The sequence below is a fragment of the Mobula birostris genome, chromosome 19 (assembly GCF_030028105.1).
Source record: "Mobula birostris isolate sMobBir1 chromosome 19, sMobBir1.hap1, whole genome shotgun sequence".
NCBI lineage: Eukaryota > Metazoa > Chordata > Chondrichthyes > Myliobatiformes > Myliobatidae > Mobula > Mobula birostris.
The window spans coordinates 66651535-66677926 of record NC_092388.1 but is presented as its reverse complement, the minus strand read 5'-3'; the positions used below and the strand labels follow the sequence as shown (position 1 = coordinate 66677926).

The following is a 26392-nucleotide window of genomic DNA, read 5'->3' as shown; positions in this document are numbered from 1 at the left end:
TGCCTCATTGAGACAAACCTCTTCAAAACCCCATGCAAGTGCTCCTTAAAAAGCTCCATATCTCTGTTGTAGTTTGACAGATTACAAGAACCCAAAATTGTGGGGAAAGTATAACTGTGGTTTTGAACAGCTCCAGGGTAGTAAAATAAAATCTATAAATTCCTCACTATTTAGAATTTAAAGGATGCCCTGTGGTAGAAACTTTATCAAATACTTACTTATTTTGTTTTTGATACAGCATGGCTAAAGCATCAAGCTGCTGAGCCACCCTAGGATGCACTGGCCCATGGGCATTCTCACTGATTTGTAATGCCTGTTTGTACAGTTGCTCCGCATTTCCAAATTTCTTCCACTGTACGTACACACTGGCGAGCTGATGCAAAGACTGAGCGACACTGGGGTGATCTGGGTCCAAAGCACTCTCTCGGATCTCTAAAGAACGTTGCAATGGTGCGACAGCCTGTGTGCAGAGTTGGAAACAGAAAGAGTTTTCACTAACTCAGCTACACTGGAACTGCAGAGTGCAGATGCTGGAAATCCAAGCAACGCGCACAAAATGCTGGAGGAGCCAAGCAGCATCTAAGGAAAAGAGTAAACAGTCGACATCTCAGCCAAGACCCTTCACCAGGACTGGGACAAAAGATAAGTTACAGCAAGAAGGGAGGAGTAGTACAAGGTGGTAGGTGATAGGTAAAACCATATTAAGATTAGTAAATTTCTAGTTTAATACTGGAGCTGGATAAATTTGACCTTGTGTAAGCACAATGTACTAATGGTATAAAGTAAGTCAATTTGGCCCCTATATGTTTAAAAAAAAGTATGTAGCCAAATCTGACATCTCAGTTCTTGGCTCATAGCTTGCAGGTCACTGGACAGATACCACACTCATCCATGAGCTTTTGTCCCTCATTAATACTATTCAGCACACTGACCTGACTCAGAAGTCCCAAGTCCTTCAAAAAGCGCCCAAGAGTCTCATAGAGATCTGCTAATCGCACAATCATATCCTCTCCTTCACAGCTTTTCTCATATTCCTTTAACGACTGGAAGTAAGCAGCAGCCATGGAGTTTTTATCCATCCCCACGTGTTGCCAATAAGAAAGCAGCTCTGCAAAGTGGCCTCTGCCAAAGAACACATCCTGTTGAATTTGTGACATTAGTTTACCAAAGGAACTAGAACACTTCTGACCAAAGCACAAGAGATGGATCTACTAGATGCAACTCATTATTTGTGGACAATTAACCCAGATACACAGAATTATTACATACATTACAGCTGTAATTTTTCTCACAGTGTTGATTAACACATTTTCCATTTAACCAAATAACTAGTTAGCAAATAAACACGCAGCCCGATTGATTGCCAAGTGAGCTCAAAACCATATTCTCATGGCATATGTGATTTTGAGAGTGAGAGAAAATGAGTGAGTGAATGTATGCGATTAAAACATTGGTTATAATGATTGTGAGGGCTTTATTTCCTTGCAGCCTCTGAGGCATATACACATGAAGTGCATTTATCCCCTTTGAATGTTAGCCATTTTCCTGTGAAATGTAATCAACACCACCAAATCTGTTAGAGGATTGAAGTTGTTCATGTAATTACATTACTGCATTCAAGCTTCGCCACAGACTTTAAAGCTAAAATTTCTCCATATTTTCCAACAAGGCTCATTCATTAATGATAGGTCTCTCAGCTGGATTTTACTTCCAGAGTCTGAACTAATCAGAATTGACACTGCATCTCTGGCTTTAAAAAAATCCTAGTCAGGATACTGTAAACAGTTAATAATTGAAGAGTCTAGCTCCATACCTCTTGTACAGGTTCTGAGAGACAAAGAGGTTCAGCAGGCAGCTATGCAGCTTTTGCTTATCCCCTTGCTGCTGGAAGAGCCAGGGAAGTTCATCCACACCACGCCAAGTTACTCTGCCCTGACTTCAAATAAATGACAATCAGCATCAATGATAAAATTCAAAAAACAGTCTTGTGATCAAGGAGCCAGAGTCAACCAGCGCAGAAACACAGGTCCTTCAATTCATACTGATTGTGTTGCCCAACAAGCTAGCTCCATATCCCTGTGTTTGGTTCACAGCTTTCTATACCTCTCGTAATGTGTACTACTGTGCTTTGCACCCTGGTTTGAAGAAGCATTGTCTCATTTCTGTATACGTTATATGGTTATATACATGTATGTAGTTTAGTGACAATGAACTTCACTTGACTATGCACAATTACCTTCAATTTTCAGTTCATTGTGATAGATCTTCACTTGATTCATGATCAGCTTACCTTTAATGCTGCAGCGTTTGTTCACTCTGACGCTGACAAATCTAATCTTTCAACACACATTTGAGATCTTCATTTTTCTCTTTAGACAGTGTTTTTTCATTAACTTCTGTTCATTACATAAGTCCATTACTTCTTAGAATTGTCTGTGGTGCTCAGAGACTTGTACATCACCTGGGAATCTTCCCAGCACCTTGTGGAGTTTTCCATTTGTGATATCAATCAAACAATGTTTGCATTTTGGAGATTTTCAGATTTTGGATGTTTGGATAAGGGGTACTCAACCTGTATTCGATCTTAAGAGATCTTAAGCTTCTGATTTTAAACCTATACCCTCTTGTTCTTAGTCTTCATCCCAGGGAAGAGGTACAATGTACTAACATCCTGTCTGTGCCCCTCATTATCTTAAAAACTTGCTAATTAGACATTCACCTACTACTTTTAATCTGCAGGATTTAATGTTATATTAATAAACCACTGCAAATATAAAATACAATAAAGTAAGCAGTAGGAACTGTGATGTCCAACTTAAAGCACCAGTTTTGGGTCAGCGTGAGCTCTTACGTCACTAAGTCTCAAAACTAGCAATTCAAAATGCCCTTTTTATCTTTCAGAAAGCGGGATCCACACAAAATGAAGAATTGCTTTGTCGAGCACCTTCACTCTGTTCACTGCAAAGGCTAGGATCTCCCACTGGTCACCCATTTGAATTCCACTCCTCATTCCCACGGTGACGTGTCTGTCCAAAAGTCCACCTACTGCCACCTTAAGGCCAAATGCAAACTGAAGGAGCAGCACCTCAAATTCCATCTTGTAGTCTCCAACCCAAAACAGCTTCAACATCAATTTATCTAACTTCTGGTAACGACTCTCCGTTTTCTTTCACCCCGCCCCCCCCCCCAATTTCCCTTATCCCGATGCCCCGTTTACACTTTACTCTTTCCCCTGTCCTCATGATCTGCCCATCCCCTTCTACCCACTGGTTCCCCACCTCCTTCTCTTTATTCCCCATCCTACTGTTCTCCCCATCAGATTCTTTCACTTTCAGAACTTTGCCTCTTCCACCTGTCACCTCCTAGTTTCTCGCATCATTTCTCCCCCACCACCTGGATTTACCCCTCATCTGTCAGCTCCTGCTCCTCCCTCTCCCCTTTTACACTGCTTCTGCCCTTTTTTTGTTAGTCCTGATGAAGGGTCTTGGCCTGAAATGTAGCCTGTTCATTTCCTCACCATAGATGGTGTCTGATCTGCTGAGGTTCTCTAGCAATGTGTGTGTTGTAACTGTTGTGGGAATTTACAGAGTCCAAATTGGCAGCTGCCTGTCCTAAGTTACAACAGCAACTTTAAAATAATTTAAATGGCTGAACTGTACTTTGGGAAATTCTGAAAGATCCAACGATTTCTTCCAAACTCACTGATATTGCAATGTACTAAGACAGACCTAATTTCATTCTAAAGGATAAGAGATGAGACCTCCCAATTCTAATTAAACAGGATCATTGGTTACGGAGCCAAACATCAACCATCTAATCCTCGAATAAGTTCAGGAGAAAGAGGCCCACTTAATGGAAATGAAAGAAATTTAAATAAAAGAGCTGAGTAATGGAATAGCATTAACAAAGAAATCAGGAAAATAAATACCTCATCTGACGTGAAAAATATTGCACCAGAGTTTCTCTGTACACCGTACATTCCAGTTCTTTTTTCTCCATATACTGCAACCGCACTGCTTCCCAGGCCTTCAAATGACAAATTGGAAACATTAAACCATAAAGCTAATGAACTCTGCTTTCAATCTAAGATTGTCAATATGGGACAAGAATGTGCCTCAAACAGTCATCAATCAATCATGTAGGAAAAGGAGCCATGTTGGGGTCAGTATCCTCCCACGACCAATACACCTGCCTCCCTGTAAGGTTATGAGTTCAAATCCTACTCCAGAGGTTTGACCATTATTTTGACTCTTACTGCACTATTTTACCATGGCTGAAACAGAGGGGCATTGCTGCACTTTGGGAATAAGGTATTAATGGGTGAGATACCAAATGGAACTTTGGTCTGTCCTCACAAATTATATTGTGGCACTATGCCCCTTTCAGGCAATTTTGAAGCAGAACAAGCTGATTTGCTGACCATAAAGTAAAACAAACACATAACAAACCACAAAACAACCCGTAGTTTGCGGGCTGCGGAGTGAGCCAGGAGCAGAGTGAAGGCTTAAGGGCTTTGGCTCAACTGGCTTAGGCAGAAACGGGTGAGGCGAAGTAGGTTCGGTATTCATTTTTTGTTGTTATTTGAGGAGAGGGGAAAGTATGAGTGTGAGGGCAGCTTGCTGTTCTCGGTGCCGAATGTGGGAGGCCCTGGGCTCTCCCAGCCTCCTGGACATTCACATTTGCGTCAGGTGCGCCGAGATGCAGCTCCTAAGAGACCACGTTAGGGAACTGGAGCTGCAGCTCAATGACCTTCGTCTGGTCAGGGAGAGTGAGGAATTGATAGAGAGGAGTTGCAGGCAGGTGTTCACGCCAGGGCCACGGGAGGCAGACAAGTGGGTCACGGTTAGGAGGGGGAAGGGGAAGCGTCAGGTAATAGAGAGTACCCCTGTGGCTGTGGCTGTACTCCTTGACAATAGGTACTCCTGTTTGAGTACTGTTGGGGGGGGGGGGGACAGCTTACCTGGGGGAAGCAACAGTGGCCGTGCCTCCGGCACAGGGTCTGGCCCTGTGGCTCAGAAGGATAGGGAAAGGAAGAGAAGGGCAGTAGTAATAGGGGACTCGATAGTTAGGGGGTCAGATAGGCGATTTTGTGGACACAGTCCGGAGACCCGGATGGCAGTTTGCCCCCCTGGTGCCAGGATCCGGGAGGTTTCTGATCGCGTCCAAGGTATCCTGAAGTGGGAGGGAGAGAAGTTAGAGGTACCAATGATATAGGTAGGAAAAGAGAAGAGGTCCTGATAGGAGAATATAGGGAGTTAGGAAGGGAGTTGAGAAGAAGGACCACAAAGGTAGTAACCTCGGGATTACTGCCTGTGCCACGCGACAGTGACAGTAGGAATGCAATGAGGTGGAGGATAAATGCGAGGCTGAGGGATTGGAGTAGGGGGCAGGGATTCAAGTTTTTGGACCATTGGAACCTCTTTTGGCGCAGGCGTGACCTGTACAAAAAGGACGGATTGCACTTGAATCCCAGGGGGACCAATATCCTGGTGGGGAGATTTGTGAGGGCTACTGAGGTGACTTTAAACTAGAATGGTTGAGGGGTGGGAATCAAATTAAAGAGACTAGGAGAGAGGAGGTTAGTTCACCAATAGAGAAAGCTAGTAGACAGTGTGTGAGGGAGGATAGGCAGGGGACAGAGATCAGGAGCACTCAGACCAAAGATGTAGTGGACAAAGAAGAAAAAGATAATAAAGTTGTTTGCTCCATTAAGGATAAACAGAGAGTAAGAGGTGGAGAGTTTCTTAAATGCATCTATTTTAATGCTAGGAGCATTGTAAGAAAGGTGGATGAGCTTAGAGCATGGATTGATACCTGGAATTATGATGTTGTAGCTATTAGTGAAAAGTAGTTGCAGGAGGGGTGTGATTGGCAACTAAATATTTTGTTGCTTCAGGTGTGATAGAATAGGAAGGGCAAGGGGGGAGGTGTTGCATTGCTTGTCAGAGAAAATATAACAGCGGTGCTCTGGCAGGATAGATTAGAGGACTCCTCTAGAGAGGCTATTTGGGTGGAATTGAGGAATAGGAAAGGTGTAGTGACGCTTATAGGGGTGTATTATAGACCATCTAATGGGGAGCGAGAATTGGAGGAGCAAATTTGTAAGGAGATAGCAGATAATTGTAGTAAGCACAAGGTTGTGATTGTGGGAGATTTTAATTTTCCACACATAGACTGGGAAGCCCATTCTGTAAAAGGGCTGGATGGTTTGGAGTTTGTCAAATGTGTGCAAGATAGTTTTTTGCAGCAATACATAGAGGTACCAACTAGAGAAGGGTGAGTGTTGGATCTCCTGTTAGGGAATGAGATGGGTCAGGTGACGGAGGTATGTGTTGGGGAGCACTTCGGGTCCAGTGATCACAATGCCATTAATTTCAATATAATTATGGAGAAGGATAGGTCTGGATCCAGGGTTGAGATTTTTGATTGGAGAAAGGCTAAACTTGAGGAGATGTGAAAGGATTTAGAAGGAGTGGATTGGGACAATTTGTTTTATGGGAAGGATGTAATAGAGAAATGGAGGTCATTTAAAGGTGACATTTTGAGGGTACAGGATCTTTATGTTCCTGTTAGGTTGAAAGGAAAGGTTAAAAGTTTGAGAGATCCATGGTTTTCAAGGGATATTGGAAACTTGGTTCGGAAAAAGAGAGGGATCTACAATAAATATAGGCAGCTTGGAGTTAATGAGGTGCTCAAGGAATATAAAGAATGTAAAAAGAATCTTAAGAAAGAAATTAGAAAAGCTAAAAGAAGATACGAGGCTGCTTTAGCAAGTAAGGTGAAAATAAATCCAAAAGGTTTCTACAGTTATATTAATAGCAAAAGGATTGTGAGGGATAAAATTGGTCCCTTAGAGAATCAGTGTGGATGGCTATGTGCGGAGCCAAAAGAGATGGGGGAGATTTTGAACAATTTCTTTTCCTCGGTATTCACTAAGGAGAAGGATATTGAATTGTGTAAGGTAAAGGAAACAAGAAGGGTAGTTATGGAAAGTATGACGACCAAAGAAGAGGAAGTACTGGTGCTTTTAAGGAATATAAAAGTGGATAAGTTTCTGGGTCCAGACAAGATATTCCCTAGTACCTTGAGGGAAGTTGTGTGGAAATAGCAGGGGCTCTGACAGAAATATTTCAAATGTCATTAGAAACGGGGATGGTGCCGGAGGACTGGCGTATTGCTCATGTGGTTCCATTGTTTAAAAAGCATTCTAAGAGTAAACCTAGCAATTATCAGCCTGTGAGTTTGACGTCAGTGGTGGGTAATTTGATGAAAAGTATTCTTAGAGATGGTATATATAATTATCTGGATAGACAGGGTCTGATTAGGAACAGTCAACATGGATTTGTGCGTGGAAGGTCATGTTTGACAAATCTTATTGAATTTTTTGATGAGGTTACTAGGAAAGTTGACAAGGGTAAAGCAGTAGATGTTGTTTATATGGACTTCACCAAGGCCTTCGACAAGGTTCCACACAGAAGGTTAGTTAGGAAGGTTCAATCGTTAGGCATTAACATAGAAGTAGTAAAATGAATTCAACAGTGGCTGGATGGGAGACGCCAGAGAGTAGTGGTGGATGACTGTGTGTCAGATTGGAGGACAGTGTGTAGCGGTGTGCCTTAGGGATCTGTACTGGGTCCAGTGTTGTTTGTCATATATATTAATGATCTAGATGATGGGGTGGTAAATTGGATTAGTAAGTATGCAGATGATACTAAGATAGATGGCGTTGTGGATAATGAAGTAGGTTTTCAAAGCTTGCAGAGAGATTTAGGCCAGTTAGAAGAGTGGGCTGAAAGATGGCAGATGGAGTTTAATGCTGAAAAATGTGAGGTGCTACATTTTGGTAGGACTAATCAAAATAGGACATACATGGTAAATGGTAGGGTTTTGAAGAATGCAGTAGAACAGAGGGATCTAGGAATAACGGTGTATAGTTCCCTGAAGGTGGAATCTCATGTGGATAGGGTGGTGAAGAAAGCTTTTGGTACGCTGGCCTGTATTAATCAGAGCATTGAATATAGGAGTTGGGATGTAATGTTGAAATTGTATAAGGCATTAGTAAGGCCAAATTTGGAGTACTGTGTACAGTTCTGGTCACCGAATTATAGGAAAGATGTCAATAAAATTGAGAGAGTACAAAGGAGATTTACCAAAATGTTGCCTGGGTTTCATCTCCTAAATTATAGAGAAACGTTGAACAAGTTAGGTCTTTATTCTTTGGAGGTTGAGGGGGGACTTGATAGAAGTGTTTAAAATTATGAGGGGGATTGATAGAGTTGATGTGGATAGGCTTTTTCCATTGAGAATGGGGGAGATTCAAACAAGAGGACATGAGTTGAGAGTTAAAGGGCAAAAGTTTAGGGGTAACATGAGGGGGAACTTCTTTACTCAGAGTGGTAGCTGTGTGGAACGAGCTTCCAGCAGAAGTGGTTGAGGCAGGTTTGATATTGTCATTTAAAGTTAAATTGGATAGATATATGGACAGGAAAGGAATGGAGGGTTATGGACCGAGTGCAGGTCGGTGGGACTAGGTGAGAGTTCGTCCCGGACTGGAAGGGCCGAGATGGCCTGTTTCTGTGCTGTTAAGGTTATATGGTTATAACTACCAAACAATCCTTACGTGCACCAGGCCTAGTTAACCCAAGGTTTGATGACTGACATGGGCTGCTATTTGAACAATACCTCAGTTATTTTTTTTTCAGATCAACTCGTTTTCTTCCTTCCCTGAACTATAACATCCATAAACTGTGCCTTTGCAATCTCAGCATTCCTCAAAGGTTGCCTTGTAGATTTCACCATTTCAACCATTCTGGTATTGGAGGCCACAATTTAAGCTGCCCAAGCTCTAAAATTCTCTCACCAAATCTTTCTGCCTCTTTATCACTTTTGCTTCTTTTCTGTCCTTTGGCATCATGATCTGTTAAATAATGTCACATCAATCACCTGTGATGTTCTACTTTGTTTAAAAAGTGTTATATCAACAGAAGCTACTTTTATTACTGTTATTCAGCAGGCAAATTCCACTGGTGCCCAGACTATCAAAATATTCTTCAAAATTACTATCAGAAAGTTATAATTGGTCATTTCTTTACTATTTGCAGGATGTCTTCAATTCAATAGTTCTGGACACTTTGGGATTTCCTAAGATTTTGAAGAGCACATTATGCTACTTTTCCAATACGGAGACTTATCTTAATTGCTGACTTCTTATAATATTTGCAACAAAGCTGCTTATTGCTTATTTGAACAGCTATTATAAATCTGTTTTATGATTTGAAAGTTGCAAAAAACATTTTTGAATTTAACACACTGAAAGAAAATGTGATCTGAAAGCACCTATTCTTACCTGGAGATGCTGAAATTTCAGCAGGCCACAGCGCTGTGTTAGCACACACGTTCTCTGCAAGCTAAGAAGAAGAGAGGACAATGTTGGCCAGTGAAGTTCAGGATAAATCTCCAGAAGTTCACCTTCACTCACACCATTGTGACTCACGTGGATTAAACAGAGAATCTAGAAAAGATAAATGACAGATGTAAAATATATATGGCTACTTATAAAAAGTGTTGCCATTTCAGAAGTTTGATATAAAACATCTTTTCATTTTAAAATAATTCATTCATATTTGTTTACAAAAGCTTAGTTTGTCTCTCAGCTTCTCAAAAGTGCTTTTAGTCCATGGGAATTCCTGTAAATCTTCCTCAACAAAGTACACATTGAGCATTGTGAATATTAGCAAGTAAATCATGCATATTTTCTTCTGAGACACTTGTGAATTTAATAATATTTCCTCATAATCAGAGTACAGGCTTAATTTCCAAATTTTAGGAAATTTAGCAATTACACCAATATGAGCAAAATGCTGATATGCACGAGATTTTAACATTACCAGAACTCATCACAGGAACAAAAGAAAGCAGAATAAACCAGACAGAATCTGAGTACATGTACTGTACTTGGGTATTAAGAGAATTACGTCCTAGTGCTTTGTTTTTGTAAATAAATGGGAGTAAGATTCAGAAACTCGTATCTCAGCTCCACTATACATGCAGGCTTTAGGTCATGTCGGGGATGAAAAGTAGTCCTTGGGATTCATGCACCTTAGGATTGACTGTGGTCAGATCAGCTGGGTTTTAAGTTCTAAAAGCAAAGCAGATTTATAGACACAAAGGGGATGGACTCACATTAGTCTTTACTCTGGAACTCTCCCAATCATCCTGCAGGTTAATTGACTTTTAAGGCACAAACTAGTTACTGGGGAATTGCATGAATTTTCACTCATCTTCACTGTGTTCTTTTAGACATGACTCAAATGGTGATAAGCTTTTGGTAACAGTGGATTTTGGATGAATATCGTTACAGGCTGAAATTAGCACATTTGAGTCTCAAACATATTACCACCATTCTTAATAAAGAACTTCAGAGAGCTCTGTTAAAAAAGAAAAAAAAATTCTCAACTCCTTTTCTGTTATTTAGCCCATTTTGAGTCATCATTTTTTAATTTAACTTAATTATTAAGAAATGGACAACTTGCATTTATATGGAGCCAGAAAATGCTGGAAAAACTCAGCAGGTCAGAGAAATCTTTCAGGTCAGAGATTCATTTTCAGAACTGGGAAAGAGAAAATAAGTTAGTTTTAAGTTGCTGATGCTGATAGTGAAGGATGGATAAGACAAAAGGGAAACGTCTCAAATGAGATGAAACACAAGGGATGCAGCTGATGCAGAAAATCTTTAACACACACAAAATACTGGAAGAACTCAGCAGATCACGGCAGCTTTTCCCCTGTTCTTCTCCTCCTCTGCTCTCATGACCTGCCCATCACATCCCTCAATCCTTCTCTTTATTCCACTGTCCACTTCCATCAGATTCTTCCTTCCTCCCTTTACTACTTCTACCTATTACTTCCCAGTTTCTCACATCACCTCCCTTCCCACCTATCCTTACCCTCACCTGGACTCATCTATCACCTGCCAGACTGTACTCCTCCCCCACCTCTCACCATCTTAATCTGGCTTCTGGCCCTTTCCTTTCCGGGTTTGGTGATGGGTCTTGGCCGAAAACATCAACTGTTCATTTTCCTCCATTGGGGCTGCTTTACCTGCTGACTTCCCTCCAGCACTTTCTGTGTGTCCAATAAAATGAGGCTAGGGTCAGCATGGTGAAAAGCTGTCAGCAAATTCATCAGATTGACAGGGTAATAAAGAATGTTAGAGAGTATTTTTAAAAAGCTATGAAACAAAGGTGTTAGAGGGTGAGAACACAAAGGAGCATAACAGCTATGAAACGACGAGTTCTCCATCTGATTCACACCTAGTTATCTATGGTCACTTGAGCTGTTATGATGAGACTGAAGAATGTGAGTTAAGCAACAGGACCTCATCACCTACCTGGGCATGTTGCAGGTTTCTAAATTCAGTATCACATTCTTCAACTTCAAGTAGATCTGTCTAGTTCGGTTGTAGATCATCCATTGGTAGCGCTGGCTCATCTTAACCAGCTGGGCAGTTCTATTTCACAACTTCTATGTATCTGAGTAGTTATTCCCCAGCTTCCCTTATTTCATAGCTTTTATGATCTATTCGAATTCTCTAAAACTGCCCACTTTAACCTATTGACCAGCTTCAATCACCAGCAGCTTCATCCCACCCCACTAAACATTTCCTCTCTGTCCTACACATCCGTCCCCCACTTCTCCCTTAAAACATTTTCTTTTTCCCCAGTTCTAATGAGGGTTATTCAATCCAGAAACTTAACTCTGCTCACCTCTTCCAGAGAAGCTGCCAGACCTGCTAAATGTTGGTTTAGATGTTTACATTTCAGATTTCTTGCATCTGTGGTCTAATCTGGCATTTAATTAGCACCAGACTAGTTATGTTCATGGTTCATGGAGAGTCAAAAGCTGTTCTTTAAACACTGAATGTATGCCCTCTGGCTCCTGTGACTCCTCTTTGAGGGTAATATGTCTTGAAAGGATGATGCATTCCCTTTTAAAAATGTCATCAGTGGTGGGGAAGCCAGCCCCCCGATGGAGCTGGTTGAGTTTTGAACCCTCTACAGCTTCTTTTGACCCTGTGCATTGAAGCTTCCATACCATACAGCATCCTAATGACCTCTGCAGCACATCAGTAGAAACTTGCTAGAGTCCTTGGTGATATACCAAATCTCCTAAAACTCCTTATGAAATATAGCCTAGGATAGATCTTCAGAGAAGTTAACTCCCAGGAACTTAAAGCTGCTCACTCTTTCCACTGCTGACACCTCAATGAGAACTGCTGAGACTTCCCTTGATTTCCTCTTCCTGAGGTTCACAATCAATTCCTTGGTCACACTGACACTGAGTTCAAATTTGTTGTTGTGACACCACTCAAGCATATAATCTACCTCACTCCTATACGGATCCTTATCAACATCTGAGAATCTGCCAACAAAAGGTGCATCATTGTGAATTTAAAATTGGCATTTGAGCTTATCCTAGCCACGCTGTTATGAGTGTGGAGAAGGTAAGACAGTGGGCTGAGCATACACCCTTGAGGTACACTTGTGCTGACTATCAGCAAGGAAGAAATGTAATCAGTGTGGCCTCCTGATGGTCTTACTGTGGTCAAGAATCCAGTTGCAGATGGAGGAACAGAGGCCCAGGTTTGAAACTTATTGATTGCTACTGAGGAGATGATAGAGATGAATGCTGAGCTGCAATCATTAAACACATCCTGATATACGTATTGCTGTTATCCCAGGGCTCTAAAGCAGAGTGGGGAGCCTGTGAGATTGCAGTCATTGTTGGACCGGCTATGACCGTAGGCAAATTGCAGTGGGCCCAGGTTCTTGCTTGGGCAGGAGTTAATTATTGCGATGATCAACCTCTCAATGCACTACATCACAGTAGTTGTGAATACTTCTGAGCAACAGCCATCAAGGCAGCTCACCCAGCTCTTCCTGGACACTGGTATGACTGACGCCCTCTCGAAGCAGGTGGGAAACTCTGACTGCCGTAGTAAGGAATTGCAGATGTCCTTGAACAATCCAGTCAGTTGGTTAGCACAGGTTTTCAGAGCTTTTTACTTTATTGTCGCCAAACAATTCATACTAGAACGTACAATCATCACAGCGATATTTGATTCTGTGCTTCCTGCTCCCTGGATTACAAATAGTGAAATAGTAAAAAATTAGTAAATATTAAAAATTTAAATTATAAATCATAAATAGAAAATAGAAAAATGGAAAGTAAGGTAGTGCAAAAAAACCGAGGGGCAGGTCCAGATATTTGAAGGGTACGGCCCAGACCCAGGTCAGGATCCGTTCAGCAGTCTTATCACAGTTGGAAAGATGATGTTCTCAAATCTGGCTGTACGAGTCTTCAAGCTCCTGAGCCTTCTGCCGGAGGGAAGAGGGACGAAAAGTCTGTTGGCTGGGTGGGTCGTGTCCTTGATTATCCTGGCAGCACTGCTCCAACAGCGTGCGGTGTAAAGTGAGTCCAAGGACGGAAGATTGGTTTGTGTGATGTGCTGTGCCGTGTCCACAATTTTCTGCAGCTTCTTTCGGCCTTGGACAGGACAACTTCCATACCAGGTTGTGATGCACCCTAGAAGAATGCTTTCTACAGTGCATCTATAAAAATTAGTGAGGGTTTTACGGGATAGGACAAATTTCTTTAGTTTTCTCAGGAAGTAAAGGCGCTGGTGGGCCTTCTTGGCAGTGAACTCTGCTTGGTTAGACCAAGTCAGGTCATTTGTGATATTGACCCCGAGGAACTTAAAGCTTTTGACCTGTTCCACTTGCGCACCACCGATGTAAATTGGGTTGTGCGGTCGGCTACTCCTTCTGAAGTCAACAACCAATTCCTTCGTCTTGCTGACATTGAGGGATAGGTTATTGTCTTCGCACCATGGCACCAGGTTCTTAATTTCCTCTCTGTACTCAAACTCATCATTACCCGAGATACGGCCTACAATTGTTGTGTCATCGGCAAACTTATATATTGAGTTTGATGGAAACTTGGCTACACAATCATGGGTGTACAGTGAGTACAGCAGGGGGCTGAGTACACAGCCTTGTGGGGCACCGGTGCTCAGAGTGATTGTAGAGGAGAGCTTGTCCCCTATTTTTACAGCCTGGGTACTGTCTGTGAGGAAGTTGAAGATCCAGCTGCAGATCTGAGTGCTAAGGCCCAGGTTCCAGAGCTTAGGAATCAGTTTATTTGGAATGATGGTATTAAAGGCAGAGCTGTAGTCAATGAAAAGGAGCCTTACATATGTGTCTTTATTCTCCAGGTGTTCTAAGGAGGAATGTAGGGCCAGAGAGATGGCATCTGCCGTTGACCTGTTGCTCCGGTAGGCGAATTGCAAAGCGTCGAGGTTGACCGGTAGGCTGTGGTTGATGTGTGCTATAACCAATCGCTCGAAGCACTTCATAGCAATTGATGTCAGAGCCACAGGTCAATAGTCATTCAGGCATGCCACCTTGCTCTTCTTCGGCACCGGGATTATCATTGCCTTCTTAAAACACGAGGGGATCTCAGACTGAAGCAAGGAGCAGTTGAAGATGTCAACAAACACTCCAGCTAGCTCGCTTGCACAGGCTCGGAGTACCCATCCCGGGACGCCATCTGGGCCTGTCACCTTTCTTGGATTTATCTTCAGGAAGGCCCTTCTAATGTCCTCCTCAGTGATGATGAATCTCGATGCCACCAGGTCCGGTTCATCCGGAGGGAGCGGGACGCTCCTCTTCTGTTCGAATCTTGTGTAGAATACGTTAAGTTCATCAGGAAGAGAAGCGCCACAGTTATTGATATTCCCAGCCTTTTCTTTGCGCCCAGTGATCTCATTTAGACCCTGCCATAGTCTACTGACATCCCTCTGGTTAGCCTGGACTTCCAACTTGGCTCGATATTGCCTCTTGGCGCCCTTAATGGCTTTCCGGAATTCACGTCTGGATTCCTTGTAGTGACTGGTATCCCCGGACCTAAAAGCCACAGCTTTAACCTTTAAAAGGGTCTTGACTTCATAATTCATCCAAGGTTTCCGGTTAGGGAATACCTGGATTGTCTTGCGAGATACACAGTCCTCCATGCATTTCCAAATAAAGTCCGTGACAGCTGAGGTATACTCATCGAGGTTAGCTGCCGAGTCCTTGAATACTAACCAGTCCACCGATTCAAAGCAGCCACAGAGGACCTCATCCGTTTCCTCCGTCCAACGCGACACTACTTTTGACACCGTGACCTCCCGCTTCAGTTTCTGTTTGTAAGCCGGGAGGAGGAGTACGGCCTGATGGTCCGATTTTCCAAAATGAGGTCGTGGGACGGAATGGTAGGCATCCTTGACTGCTGTGTAGCAGTGGTCAAGTATATTCGGGCCTCTAGTGGGGCAGGAGACATGTTGGTATAACTTTGGCAGCGCCTTTCTGAGGTTGGCCTGGTTAAAGTACCCGGCTGTAATGAGCAAAGGCTCTGGATACCTGGTCTCAAGTTCACTGACGTTGGCATACAGTATGTTCAGAGCACACTTCACGTCCTCCTGGGGGGGGGGGGGGGGGGGGGAATGTAGACCACTGTCATTATGACCGAGGTGAATTCCTGTGGTAGATAGTAGGGACGACACTTCACCGACAGGTGTTCCAGGTCCGGGCTGCAAGAGCTTGTCAGTGCCACTGTGTCCGAGCACCACGCAGTGTTGATCAGTAGGCAGACACCACCTCCCCTCATCTTGCCCGAAGACGCCGTGCGGTCCACCCGATGGATCGAAAATCCCTCTGGTCGGATGGCACAGTTGGGGGTGGCAGGGGAGAGCCAGGTCTCGGTGAAACAGAATACACAGCAGTTCTGCATCTCCCTGCAGTAGGTGAGTCTCCCTCTAAGATCATCCACCTTGTTCTCTATGGCTTGCACATTAGTTAGTAGGATGGTGGGCATAGGGATCTTGAAGCCCCTTAGCTTCAATCTGACCAGCAGCCCAGCTCTTTTCCCACGCTTCCTCGGTAAATAGTGCATCTTTCCAGGTTTCCATCGATGCAGTGTGTTGTTGGCAGCTCTTTGAGGTTGGTGGATGCGTACCGCGGGGATCGACCAGCTGGTCGCATCGTCATGCGCTTCGGGTCGGGTCGAATAACGGGGGAAGCTCCGCTGCCACTTCCAGCTGCCAGGGGCCGGGCTGTTGATTGGGTCGGACCCCGAAGCCGACACTTAACCCCGGACGGCCGGGCTCCTGGCTGAAACAAGTCCGTAAGCCGAGTCACGGTTGCGGAAGCCTCCGCTCCAGCCGAGCCTCGGGCTTGATTTCTGAGGTCGGTGGCCGAGGCCTCACTTCCGGCAGCTGTGGATGGCCACCAATGGGGCTTTACGGTGGTCTCTCTGAGGAAGCGTCTGGGGCACCTTGAGGTCTCCGACGTCACTTCTGTGTGGTCATCTGCTACAGAGAGGTGCTGGTCGGAATGGGTCATGTCTCCAAGTGCTCCGGCACGGTAGCAGACCTCCGGGAACATGGTGGGCCTCGCTGGTTGGGTCCAGGTGCGGTCCGGAGTTTAAGAAGCAGTTCTGGCACGGTGGTCTCCAGCTGGGTCAGTAGCCTCGTCAGGGTGTTGTTGATCTTGATCTTGCTAGATTTGAGGTTTAGAAGGGTTTCTCGGGTATAGGATAGTGGAGAGAGCAGTTTGCTCGGGAGAGCACACGCAGAGTTGCCAGTTACCGGCGCCATCTTTATCCATTAACCTTGAAAGCTGCTCTAACATCACCCTCTGAGACAGAGATCGCAGGGATTCGCAGAGGTATAGTTTTATTTTCCCTTTCAAAACATGCATAAAAGTTGATGAGCTGGGGGTGAAACAAACAGCCGGTTTTACCTTGTAGGCAGTAAAGGCCTACACACCCTGTCAAAGCTGATGCAGATCAGTTTTCATCTCTAACTTCAATTAAGATAGCCTTCCATAGTTTATATCTGGTCTTCCTACGGAGCTCTTATAGAGATCTGACTGCTGACCACAGTGGTCGGCTACTTCAGTGACAGCCCGATGTTGGCTAAGGGTGGAATGTACACCACAACCAGGATAATGGTGGAGAATTCCCTCAGCAGACAGTACGGGTGACACTTGACCACAGATGTTCCTGATGAAAGGATAGTGAGCAAAGCCTTAAGAAGAGAATTGCACAGTTTAGCGCATCAACAGCTAAAAACAGTTGCCAATGCAGCACAATCTAAAATCAGAGAAACTCCAAAGATAATAAGTACTTCAAAATATTGTAGAGTTTGAAGAAATTGCAGTAATGGGTAATGGAGGTTATGATAGTATACGAAAACAACAACTACAAGTTTTCACGTGCTAAATACAAGTCAGCAACCACAGGTTTGCTGAAAATTAGGACAGTGTAAAACCTTTCTTGTGCAACTAACATGCATTCATTTCTCTGAATTAAAAGAAACAGTTCCTCACCTCCTGCATCAGCTGTCTGTCCCCATCACTATGCAAAGATTCTTGTACAGACTGTAGTACAAGTCTGTATAAGGACACAGTGTCCTGACATTGAAAACAGCGTTGGAGAATAGTGTCGACATCTCCGAGGCCTTTGACACTGAACAAAGACAAATATTGTTAAATTCACAAAGTATTACTTAAAGCATTTAAATACGAGATTATCCAAAATTTAAATCAAATTTAACAAATTTACTTCCATTATGACCCTGAGAAAGTGTACAAACTAACATATTATGAAATTTGATGTGTATACACCTTACTACATCCAAAGAGATTAAATGATTCCGTTGCAGATTACTTCAATAGTTCAGTAAATTGCTGCTTCAACACAGTTACTTCAGTGGTAGAGCAATGAGAGGAGGAAGAAAGTGAAAGGCAGTAATTTTCACTTACAAACATGCAGTGACTTTAAACAAAACACTTCAAAGCACAATGATTAATGAATATATGGTGGCCACAATGTCATTCTAGATGTCAAAGGTCGTCACTTTGCTCCTGCTGATGCGTGGGGGGGGGGAGTTGTGGGGGTGCTTTGGGGTTCTAACATGTAACTGTCATTCATTCTTTGGGAAACTCCTGTTTTCATGGATGTTTGCGAAGAAAAAGAATTTCAGGATGTATATTGTATACGTTTCTCTGACATTAAATGTACCTATATGCCATAGAGCAGGTAACTCTCACGTTGGAGTGACATGGGAGGCAAGATTTAAACTCAGTGCAAAAGGCTCAGCTGTTAGCCCCTACAAGAGGAAAAAAAAAGAAATCCTGCAGATGCTGGAAATCCAGAGCAACACACACAAAATGCTGCAGGAACTCAGCAGGTCAGGCAGCATCTGTGGAAATGAATAGATGAAGGTATTCTTATGAAGAGTCTCGGCCTGAAACGTCGACTGTTCATTCATCTCTATAGATGCTACCTGACTTGCAGAGTTCCTCTAGCATTTTGTCTGTGTAACCCCTACAGGAGTTCAGTAATGAGGGAGTGCTGCATGCCACAAGTGCTGCCTTACACCTGTAGGTTTTATAAACAGCGTGACAGTACCTTGAATGACAGGGTTATTTCATGATTACTCTCTTTGAAAACTATGGTCATTAACATATTGCTGTTTGTGGGACGTAGCTATGTACAAACTGTTTGCTACATTTCTGCACTATTCAGTTGCTACATTCAACTATGAACATATCAAAAAAGTGCCTCATTACAAGTAAGTTCCCGGAGGGCATGAAATGCAAATCTTCACTTTTTTTTTAAATGAACACTATTGTATCCTGAACAGCTACCTATCCTCATCTCCACAGGAGAATTCCCGTTCATGCAAGAATAACTGATATAATTTGAGAGCACTTTATAGGGGAGCACATATTACACTCACCATGTGATCATTTTGGCCAGAAGTGTAACATATAAGGCATTGCACATAGTCGCAGATCTACAGTGTTTCTCCAGCTTCTTCTCCTGCAAGCACACAAGCAGGAAACAAAATTTCTGCACTAATTTTATGTCCTCCTACTCCATATAAGCGGTTCTAGCAGGTCTAGCTCTCTCTGGCTGTATCATTAAAAGCTATATTTTGTGCAAGCTTAGACAGCAAACGTAATTTAGCTCTGGAAGCTTTGCAGTGGTTTTCCTTCATTCAACTGTCTGTTGATTTACTCCTACAGACTGCTGCAGTACTGAGGAGCAGTCATAGTGCTTAACTCGAAAAGGCCAACTTTGCCAAGACCCAGGATCAATTAAATACAAGAGAGCTTGTGCTGTTTAAGATCCAGATATTGACTGGGTAAACTGGTTGGGGATCAGGGGAATTCATGGCAAACATTTCAAACAAATACAAGTTACCAGCTCACCCTACACAATTCCCTGACTATATCTGGAGTAGTATTCAATTCCACTCATAACACTATGAAAATAATATATACATACTGGTAAAAGTACCGAGGAAGGAGTTGATCCCAAATGGAGATCAGCTATGAAGAAATCCTAAACTTAAACTCAGTAAAATGCAAGGCATTTTCAGGGAGGGGGGCTGGGGGGGGAGAGAAGGTGAGACACCAAGATATAGTACATTTAAAAAAATAGTTAAATGCATTTAGTTACACTTAAATAAATTTCCTAAATTCTATTGCTTTTTGTTTAACAGGTCTCCTGTGACAGGGTATATGATGCGGAGGTTGGTGGAAAACAGAGCAAGACATTGGACGAGACTTTAAAGGGGAATAAACAGACAAGATACTGAAGCTCGAGTATTCTATATTTCAAAGCTGTACTTTTTGTTCTAATTTGAAAGATCTCACAGTTAAATTCTGGGATGAATACTTTGAGAAGATAAAAGCTTCTGTATAAGACTCTGCATTCCCTCTGCTGACTTTTTGCTTAGCTTTAAAAGGGAGTTGCACCCAGTCCTCAGCTACAGCAGATAGCCAAAAGGTTAGTCAAATAAATACATTTCAAGGATCATCTTTTAAAAAATAATAATCAGAGAGGTTTAAAACAGGAATTCCAAAGTTTGAGCAATTAAATACAGAGATGACCAAGGGACCAGAAATTAGTCATCTTTTAAACTTAAGCAACTGTTGATCAGTTGGAATACTTCTTTCCCACTGCCATCAGGTTCTTGAACTGTCCTAAAAGCACTAATTCAACTTCAAATTACACTTCCCTCGGCTTTATTTAAATTCATATTTACTTTTGTCTTGTTTTGTTGTGGAAGTTATAGACGATTATGTAATTTATATTTGTCATATTATAAATGGCATTTAGCCTCTGGGTATGTATGCACATGACAAACAACTTGAACTTGATGGGTGAACGGGGCTCAGTACAAAACATGGGCAGCAGATTAGCTCAAGTTTCAGAGAGCAAAAGAGGTAGGGCAATCAGAAGTGCATTCAAATAGTCAAGTCTAAAGACAAGGAAGACAAAACAAAAACAGTGCAGGCCAGTAGCTAAGATTAAACAACAGGCTAATTTAGTTTAACCAGACATTCCATTCATTTCTATCAGCTCAAGAACTAAGACCAGGCTAAAATATATGCAATTTATTGGGGATGTATTTCTTCATTTAATCCATTTTTAAATTAAAGGTAAAGTCATGAATGTTTAGGCTTTATAGACCATCACTTCTAACTGTAATTTATAACTAATTATAGCAACAAAACTGTTTACGCAGGTCTCATGTTTTGTTTAAGATTTATTATCTTAGTGTCCAGGTGGGATGCAGAAGGAAATACGGTAGTGGAGTACAAACCTGCTCTCTAGTTAGTTTCACATCAGCATGATGGCATTCTGTATGAATCACAGCCTTGATATCCTTTGAACTCAGTGGGTCAAGGTGAAGTGTTGGCCATAACCTAATCAAAGTAAACAGATTTCAATAAATCTGATTAACTGACCAGTACAAGTACCAAACATCATTTTATCACAGCACATTTTTAAGTCACTTTTTCATGTGATATCACTCTGCTGGCCTTAGACCATAATAGGAGCAGAATTGGGCCTTACCATGGCTGATTTATTATCCCTCTCAATCCCATTCTCCCCTTAACTTTTGATGTCCTGACTAATCATGAAGCTATCAAGCTCCACTTTAAATGTACTCAATGACCTGGCTTCCACAGCCATCTATGGTAATGGATTTCACAGCACTCCGTCCAGGCCTTTCAATATTCAGTAAGTTTCAATGAGATCCACCTCATTATTCTACACTCCAGTGAGTCCAGACCCAGAGCCATCAAATGCTCATGAATTAACCCGTTCATTCCTACGAACCTGCTCTGGACACTCTCCAATGCCAGCACATCTTTTCTCAGATAAGGGGTCCAAAACTGCTTATAATACTCCAACTGTGGTATGAACATTGCCTTAGAAAGTCTCAGCATCACATCGTTGCTCTAGTCCTCTTGAAGTAAATGCTAACAATACATTTGCCTTTCTTACTACTGTTACGTACCCCGTAACTGGGTTGCCAAACCAGCAGAAATGGACCACTTAGTTGGAGTCTGGATTACTGGAACTAAGAAGGTTTTATTAAAGAAATAAGTAACACAGTACTCTAATCGTATGAATGCAACAGATTAGCAATGATAAAACACACATGTACACAGAACTAGGATAATAGGAATCAATCAAGCTCTATCGCAGTCTAGGGGTAAAATGATCAGTCTCAAGTGACGCAGAGTTCAGTTCAGCTGAGTACAGTTCACAGTAATCGCTGTTGTGCTGTTGGAGAGAGAGAGAGAGAGAGAGAGAGAATATGCAAATTTCGATTCAAACAGACCTTAGTTCTTCCTCGCAGTTAGCTTTCGGGCGAGCCCTTTAATGTCTTCTGTGGTCACCGACTGTGACCCCTCCGTTCCGGATACGATCGTTCTTCCGCGGTGAACCCGGCACCCAGGCAAGGGTGGACACACACACCAGGTTCCCGCCGATCGTACCTTTTCACCCTGTGCGTCTATAGTCGGTCCCACAACCAGACCTCCAAAACTCTCACCAACTTGTGGGGGCACACCGCTTTTCCAGGGTCTCCTTATCTCGTGATCTCGTGCTGTCTGTCTTGCTTTGCGAACCTGTTCCTTTTATCCCACTGCTGGGGTATCGCCTGTCCATCGAACTTTTTTTTAAATTTTATTTTTATTTGGATAAGAAATTCACAAATATCATGTACTTTTTTCACACATATAACCTTTTCCATTTTTTTATATGTATAAAACTATAATTATTTATACATTCTTAAGTACACATTGAGATGATATAAAAGCAAATTAGACACTTAAATAGATAATTATGTACTGTGGTAATTCTAATCTATTAGGCTAAGTAATGGTATTAGTTGTTAAGAAAAATGGTAATAATAGTTTCCATATAACCCTTCTGGACCATTTCCACTGGTCCAAAATGTTGTATATAAGCCTATGTAACAAGCATTGTAGGTGTTTATATCCTAATTTGTTCATGCTTGCTCCTGCCCGCAGACATAATTATCCAATCCCTATGTACTTATTTACTTAATTTTTTCATTTTTTATCCCTTTTCCCAAATCTTTCCCTTTACTTGTGTTAATTCTCTATTTTCCAAAAGAAAACAAAAAAAAAAGACATTTAGACTAGGGGTGCTTACATTAACAATATTACTGTGTTGATGAGAAGAGCAGTATAAATCATTAGGAGAGTCATCTAAAGTCTGCTCACATTGGGGTTATATATTCAATCCATTTATTCCAGATTTGATAAAATTTTTCTTTTTGGATTCTCAGGGAGTAAGTCAACTTTTCCATTTTAAATATTTCCAAGATAATTTCGTGCCAATCATCTAATGTAGGTGGTATTGGATTTAGCCACTTTCTAGTGATTGATTTCTTACTTGCCGCTAAGAGGGCCTGCAGCAACTTTATATCTTCCTTCTGTTCAAGAAACAATACATGTCCCAAATAGAGCATCTCAAAGTTCAGAGGTATCTGGGACCTAAGTACCTTAACTAATGTTCTATGCATACCTTCCCAATATAGACTTAATTTAGGGCAATCCCAGAAAATATGAAAATGATTTGCCTCCCTGGAGCTGCACCTTCTCCAACACGTCACGTTTGTATCTTTATATTTTTCCTGATATGGGGTCTTGAAGTATCTTATAATGTTTTTCCAACAATGTTCTCTCCAAGTCAAAGAATTTGTCGAGGACCATTGAAAGCTGCAGATTTTCCCCCAAGCCTCCTCTGAAAGTACTAACCCCTCTTCTTTCTCTCACTTCTCTTTAATATACAGTGTATTTACATTTTTAGCATGGGAGAGTGCATTATATAATTGAGAAACTGATTTACTAGGTATTGAACTGCAAGCCGAATTCAGAATCTTGAAAAATTCTAATTCTACTGTTGATAAGTCTGTATATCTACAACTCTGGTTAACATAGTTTCGTACTTGAAGGTACCTAAAAAAGTCATTGTGTTCTAGGCCATGTTTGTCCTGCAGGATTTGGAAACTTTGTAATACTCTTTTATCAATAAATGAGAGGTAGGTTGTAAGACCTTTCTTTACCCATAGCTCAAATCTTTTATCTCCTCTGTTGGGAAGGAATTCGGTATCATATGCACACCATCTAAAGAGTTTTAACATGTTATTAATTCCACATGAATTAACCACCTTCTGCCGTACTTTTAATGTAAGATTTATCCAACTGTTCTTAAATTTTTCCAACTGGGCCATCAATCCTTTGTCAGCTATTGAGGCCTGTAGAGGAAAACTGTCAATTAATCCAAATTCTATTTCCTTCCATCTAGACTTATATTCCCTATTACACCAATATAACAGAGGGGTTATCTGTGAGGCATAAAAATAATTTCTCAGGCAAGGAAGAACCATACCTCCTCCTTCCTTCCCTAACTGTAAGGTGTTATATCGAATTCTAGGTTTCTTTCCTTGCCAAATGAAGCAGGAAATCCATTTGTCCCATTCCCTGAACTGATTACCATCCACCTCCACCGGTAAAGTATGGAAAAGATACAATAACCAAGGAAGAATATTCATTTTTATAGTATTTATCCTTGAATTTAAACTTAAAAAGGGGATAAGATTCCATCTATGCATATCTGCTTTTATCTCTGAGATTAATGGCCCATAATTTACCTGTGACAGTGTTGAAAGATCCTTCGGCAGGGTTATTCCTAAATATTTTAATGATTTAGCTTCCCACTTAAGATCGTATGTATCCTGCAATTTTTTTGGATGGTGTATAATTTAGGGATATAACTTGCGTTTTCTTTACATTTATTTTATAACCTGATATTTTCCCAAAGTCATCCAACAGTGTAAACAATCCTATAAATGATTTTTCTGGTTCACTCAGATAGACCAAAACATCATCTGCGAATAACGCCACTTTCTGTTCAATCCCTGCCACCTTGATACCTTTTAAGATTTCGCTCTGTCTTATTAGTTGGGCAAGCAGTTCAATATATAGCGCAAAAAGGAGAGGAGAAATTGGGCATCCCTGTCTAGTGCCTCTCTCTAAGATGAAGGAGTCAGAGAGGTCCCCATTTATCTTAATTCGGGCTGTAGGGCTGTCATATACAGTCTGAATTACTTTAATAAACTTTTCTTGAAAGCCGAATCTTCCTAACACTCTGTATAGGAATGCCCAACTAACCGAATCAAAAGCTTCCTCAGCGTCCAATCCTACTACCATTGACTTTGTCTCGTTCTTATTAACCTGTTCTAATATGTGCAGAGTTCTCCTTATGTTGTCCTGTGTTTGTCTTTGTTGAATAAATCCAGTCTGGTCTAAGTGGAAACAACACGAATTCTGCAGATGCTGGAAATTCAAGCAACACACATCAAAGTTGCTGGTGAACGCAGCAGGCCAGGCAGCATCTGTAGGAAGAGGTGCAGTCGACGTTTCAGGCCGAGACCCTACAGATGCTGCCTGGCCTGCTGCGTTCACCAGCAACTTTGATGTGTGTTGCTTGGTCTAAGTGGATTAGGCCAGGTAAAAGCTTTTCCAATCTGCGCGCTAATATAGATGTAAATAGTTTGTAATCTAAATTAAGAACACTAATTGGCCGATAATTGCCACATTCTAGTTTATCTTTACCCTCTTTAGGAATAACTGAAATAATTGCTTCTCCAGGAAGGTGGAGTTTCTCCTCTCTGCAAGATCCAATTAAAGGTGTTAAGTAGTAATGGGGCTAACTGTGTCTTCAGGGACTTGTACCACTCTGAGGTAAACCCATCAGAACCCGGGGACTTTCCAGCCTTTAACCTAGAGATGGCCACGTTCAGTTCTTTGACAGTTACTGGTTCTAATAAACTTTCATTTTGTAGATCTGTAAATTTAGGTAAATCTAAAAAATTCAATACACTGTCTATATAGGGCTCATTGGGGGCCCGGGGTTGGGAGTACAGCTCTCGATAATATGTTTCAAAACTCTCTTGAATTTTCCCTATTGTACTCTCCACAAGCTTTGTCTTTGGATTCTTTATTTTATGAATTGTATTGTCTGCTTGTTGCTTTCGTAATTTATATGCTAATGATCTAGCTGATTTACCTCCTACTTCATAATTCTTTTGTCTCAGGTAAAGAAAATTTCTTTGAGTTTCCAACGTATAAATATTGTCAATTTCACTTTGCAATTTCCTAATTTCCTGTTTTCGATTTGAATTACTTTTGTTGCTATCTACAACTTGAAGTTGTTTTAATTTTCCTTGAAGGTCTGCTAATTTTTGTGCATTGATTTTTTTCATGTGAGTGGTAATGGAAATAATTTTCCCTCTCAGTACAGCTTTCAATGTATCCCATAAGATCACTGGTGATGTTTCTCCCATGTCATTAAGGTCTAGATATTCTTTGATTTCTCCCCTTAATCCCTCCATTACTTTCGGGTTATTGAGTATATGTGAGTTTAGCCTCCATAGTGTTTTCCTCATTTTCCTTTCCAGGATTAGAGACATAGAGACTGGGCTATGATCCGACAGATCAATTGTTGCGATATTACAGTTTTTTATCCTGAGTCTATCTGTATTAAAGATAAAGAAATAGTCTATCCTTGAATAGGCTGAATGAAGGAAAGAGTAATGTGTATAATCTTTACTAGTAGGGTGTAATTCCCCCCAGACATCTATAATTCCCAACTCCTCCATCAATGAATTCATTTTCCGAGTCAGAGGTTTATTCTGAGTAACTATTCTTGAAGAATCTAATACAGGATTTAATCTAATATTAAAATCCCCTCCACAAATTACTACCCCTTGAGAATTGACCATTAGGTCAAAAATGTGTCTATAAAATGACCATTCACAACCTGGAGGAGCATAAACATTCAGCAATGTTATTTCTGTACCTTCTATTCTTCCTGTGATTTTTACAAACCGTCCTTCTTTGTCTTCAGTCTCTGAAATATGTTCATAATTAAGAGTACTTGATATTAAAGTAGC

The 26392-nt window shown here is 41.6% G+C and overlaps 1 protein-coding gene across 3 annotated transcripts in view; it reads right to left on the bottom strand.

The window, feature by feature from the left end:
• The window catches only part of nphp3 (nephronophthisis 3), a 157289-nt gene that overhangs the window by 36437 nt on the left and 94460 nt on the right, over positions 1-26392 (bottom strand). For 2 of the 3 annotated variants that reach the window (XM_072283764.1, XM_072283765.1), the window contains exons 15-22: positions 20717-20819; positions 18842-18924; positions 17427-17565; positions 9347-9511; positions 3929-4026; positions 1814-1936; positions 933-1122; positions 219-460 (exon numbers count right to left, since the gene is read on the bottom strand). In XM_072283764.1, the coding sequence (XP_072139865.1) occupies positions 219-460; positions 933-1122; positions 1814-1936; positions 3929-4026; positions 9347-9511; positions 17427-17565; positions 18842-18924; positions 20717-20819 (1143 nt within the window). The remainder of the gene's footprint in view (positions 1-218; positions 461-932; positions 1123-1813; positions 1937-3928; positions 4027-9346; positions 9512-17426; positions 17566-18841; positions 18925-20716; positions 20820-26392) is intronic. The other variant, XM_072283766.1, reaches the window with a different exon arrangement.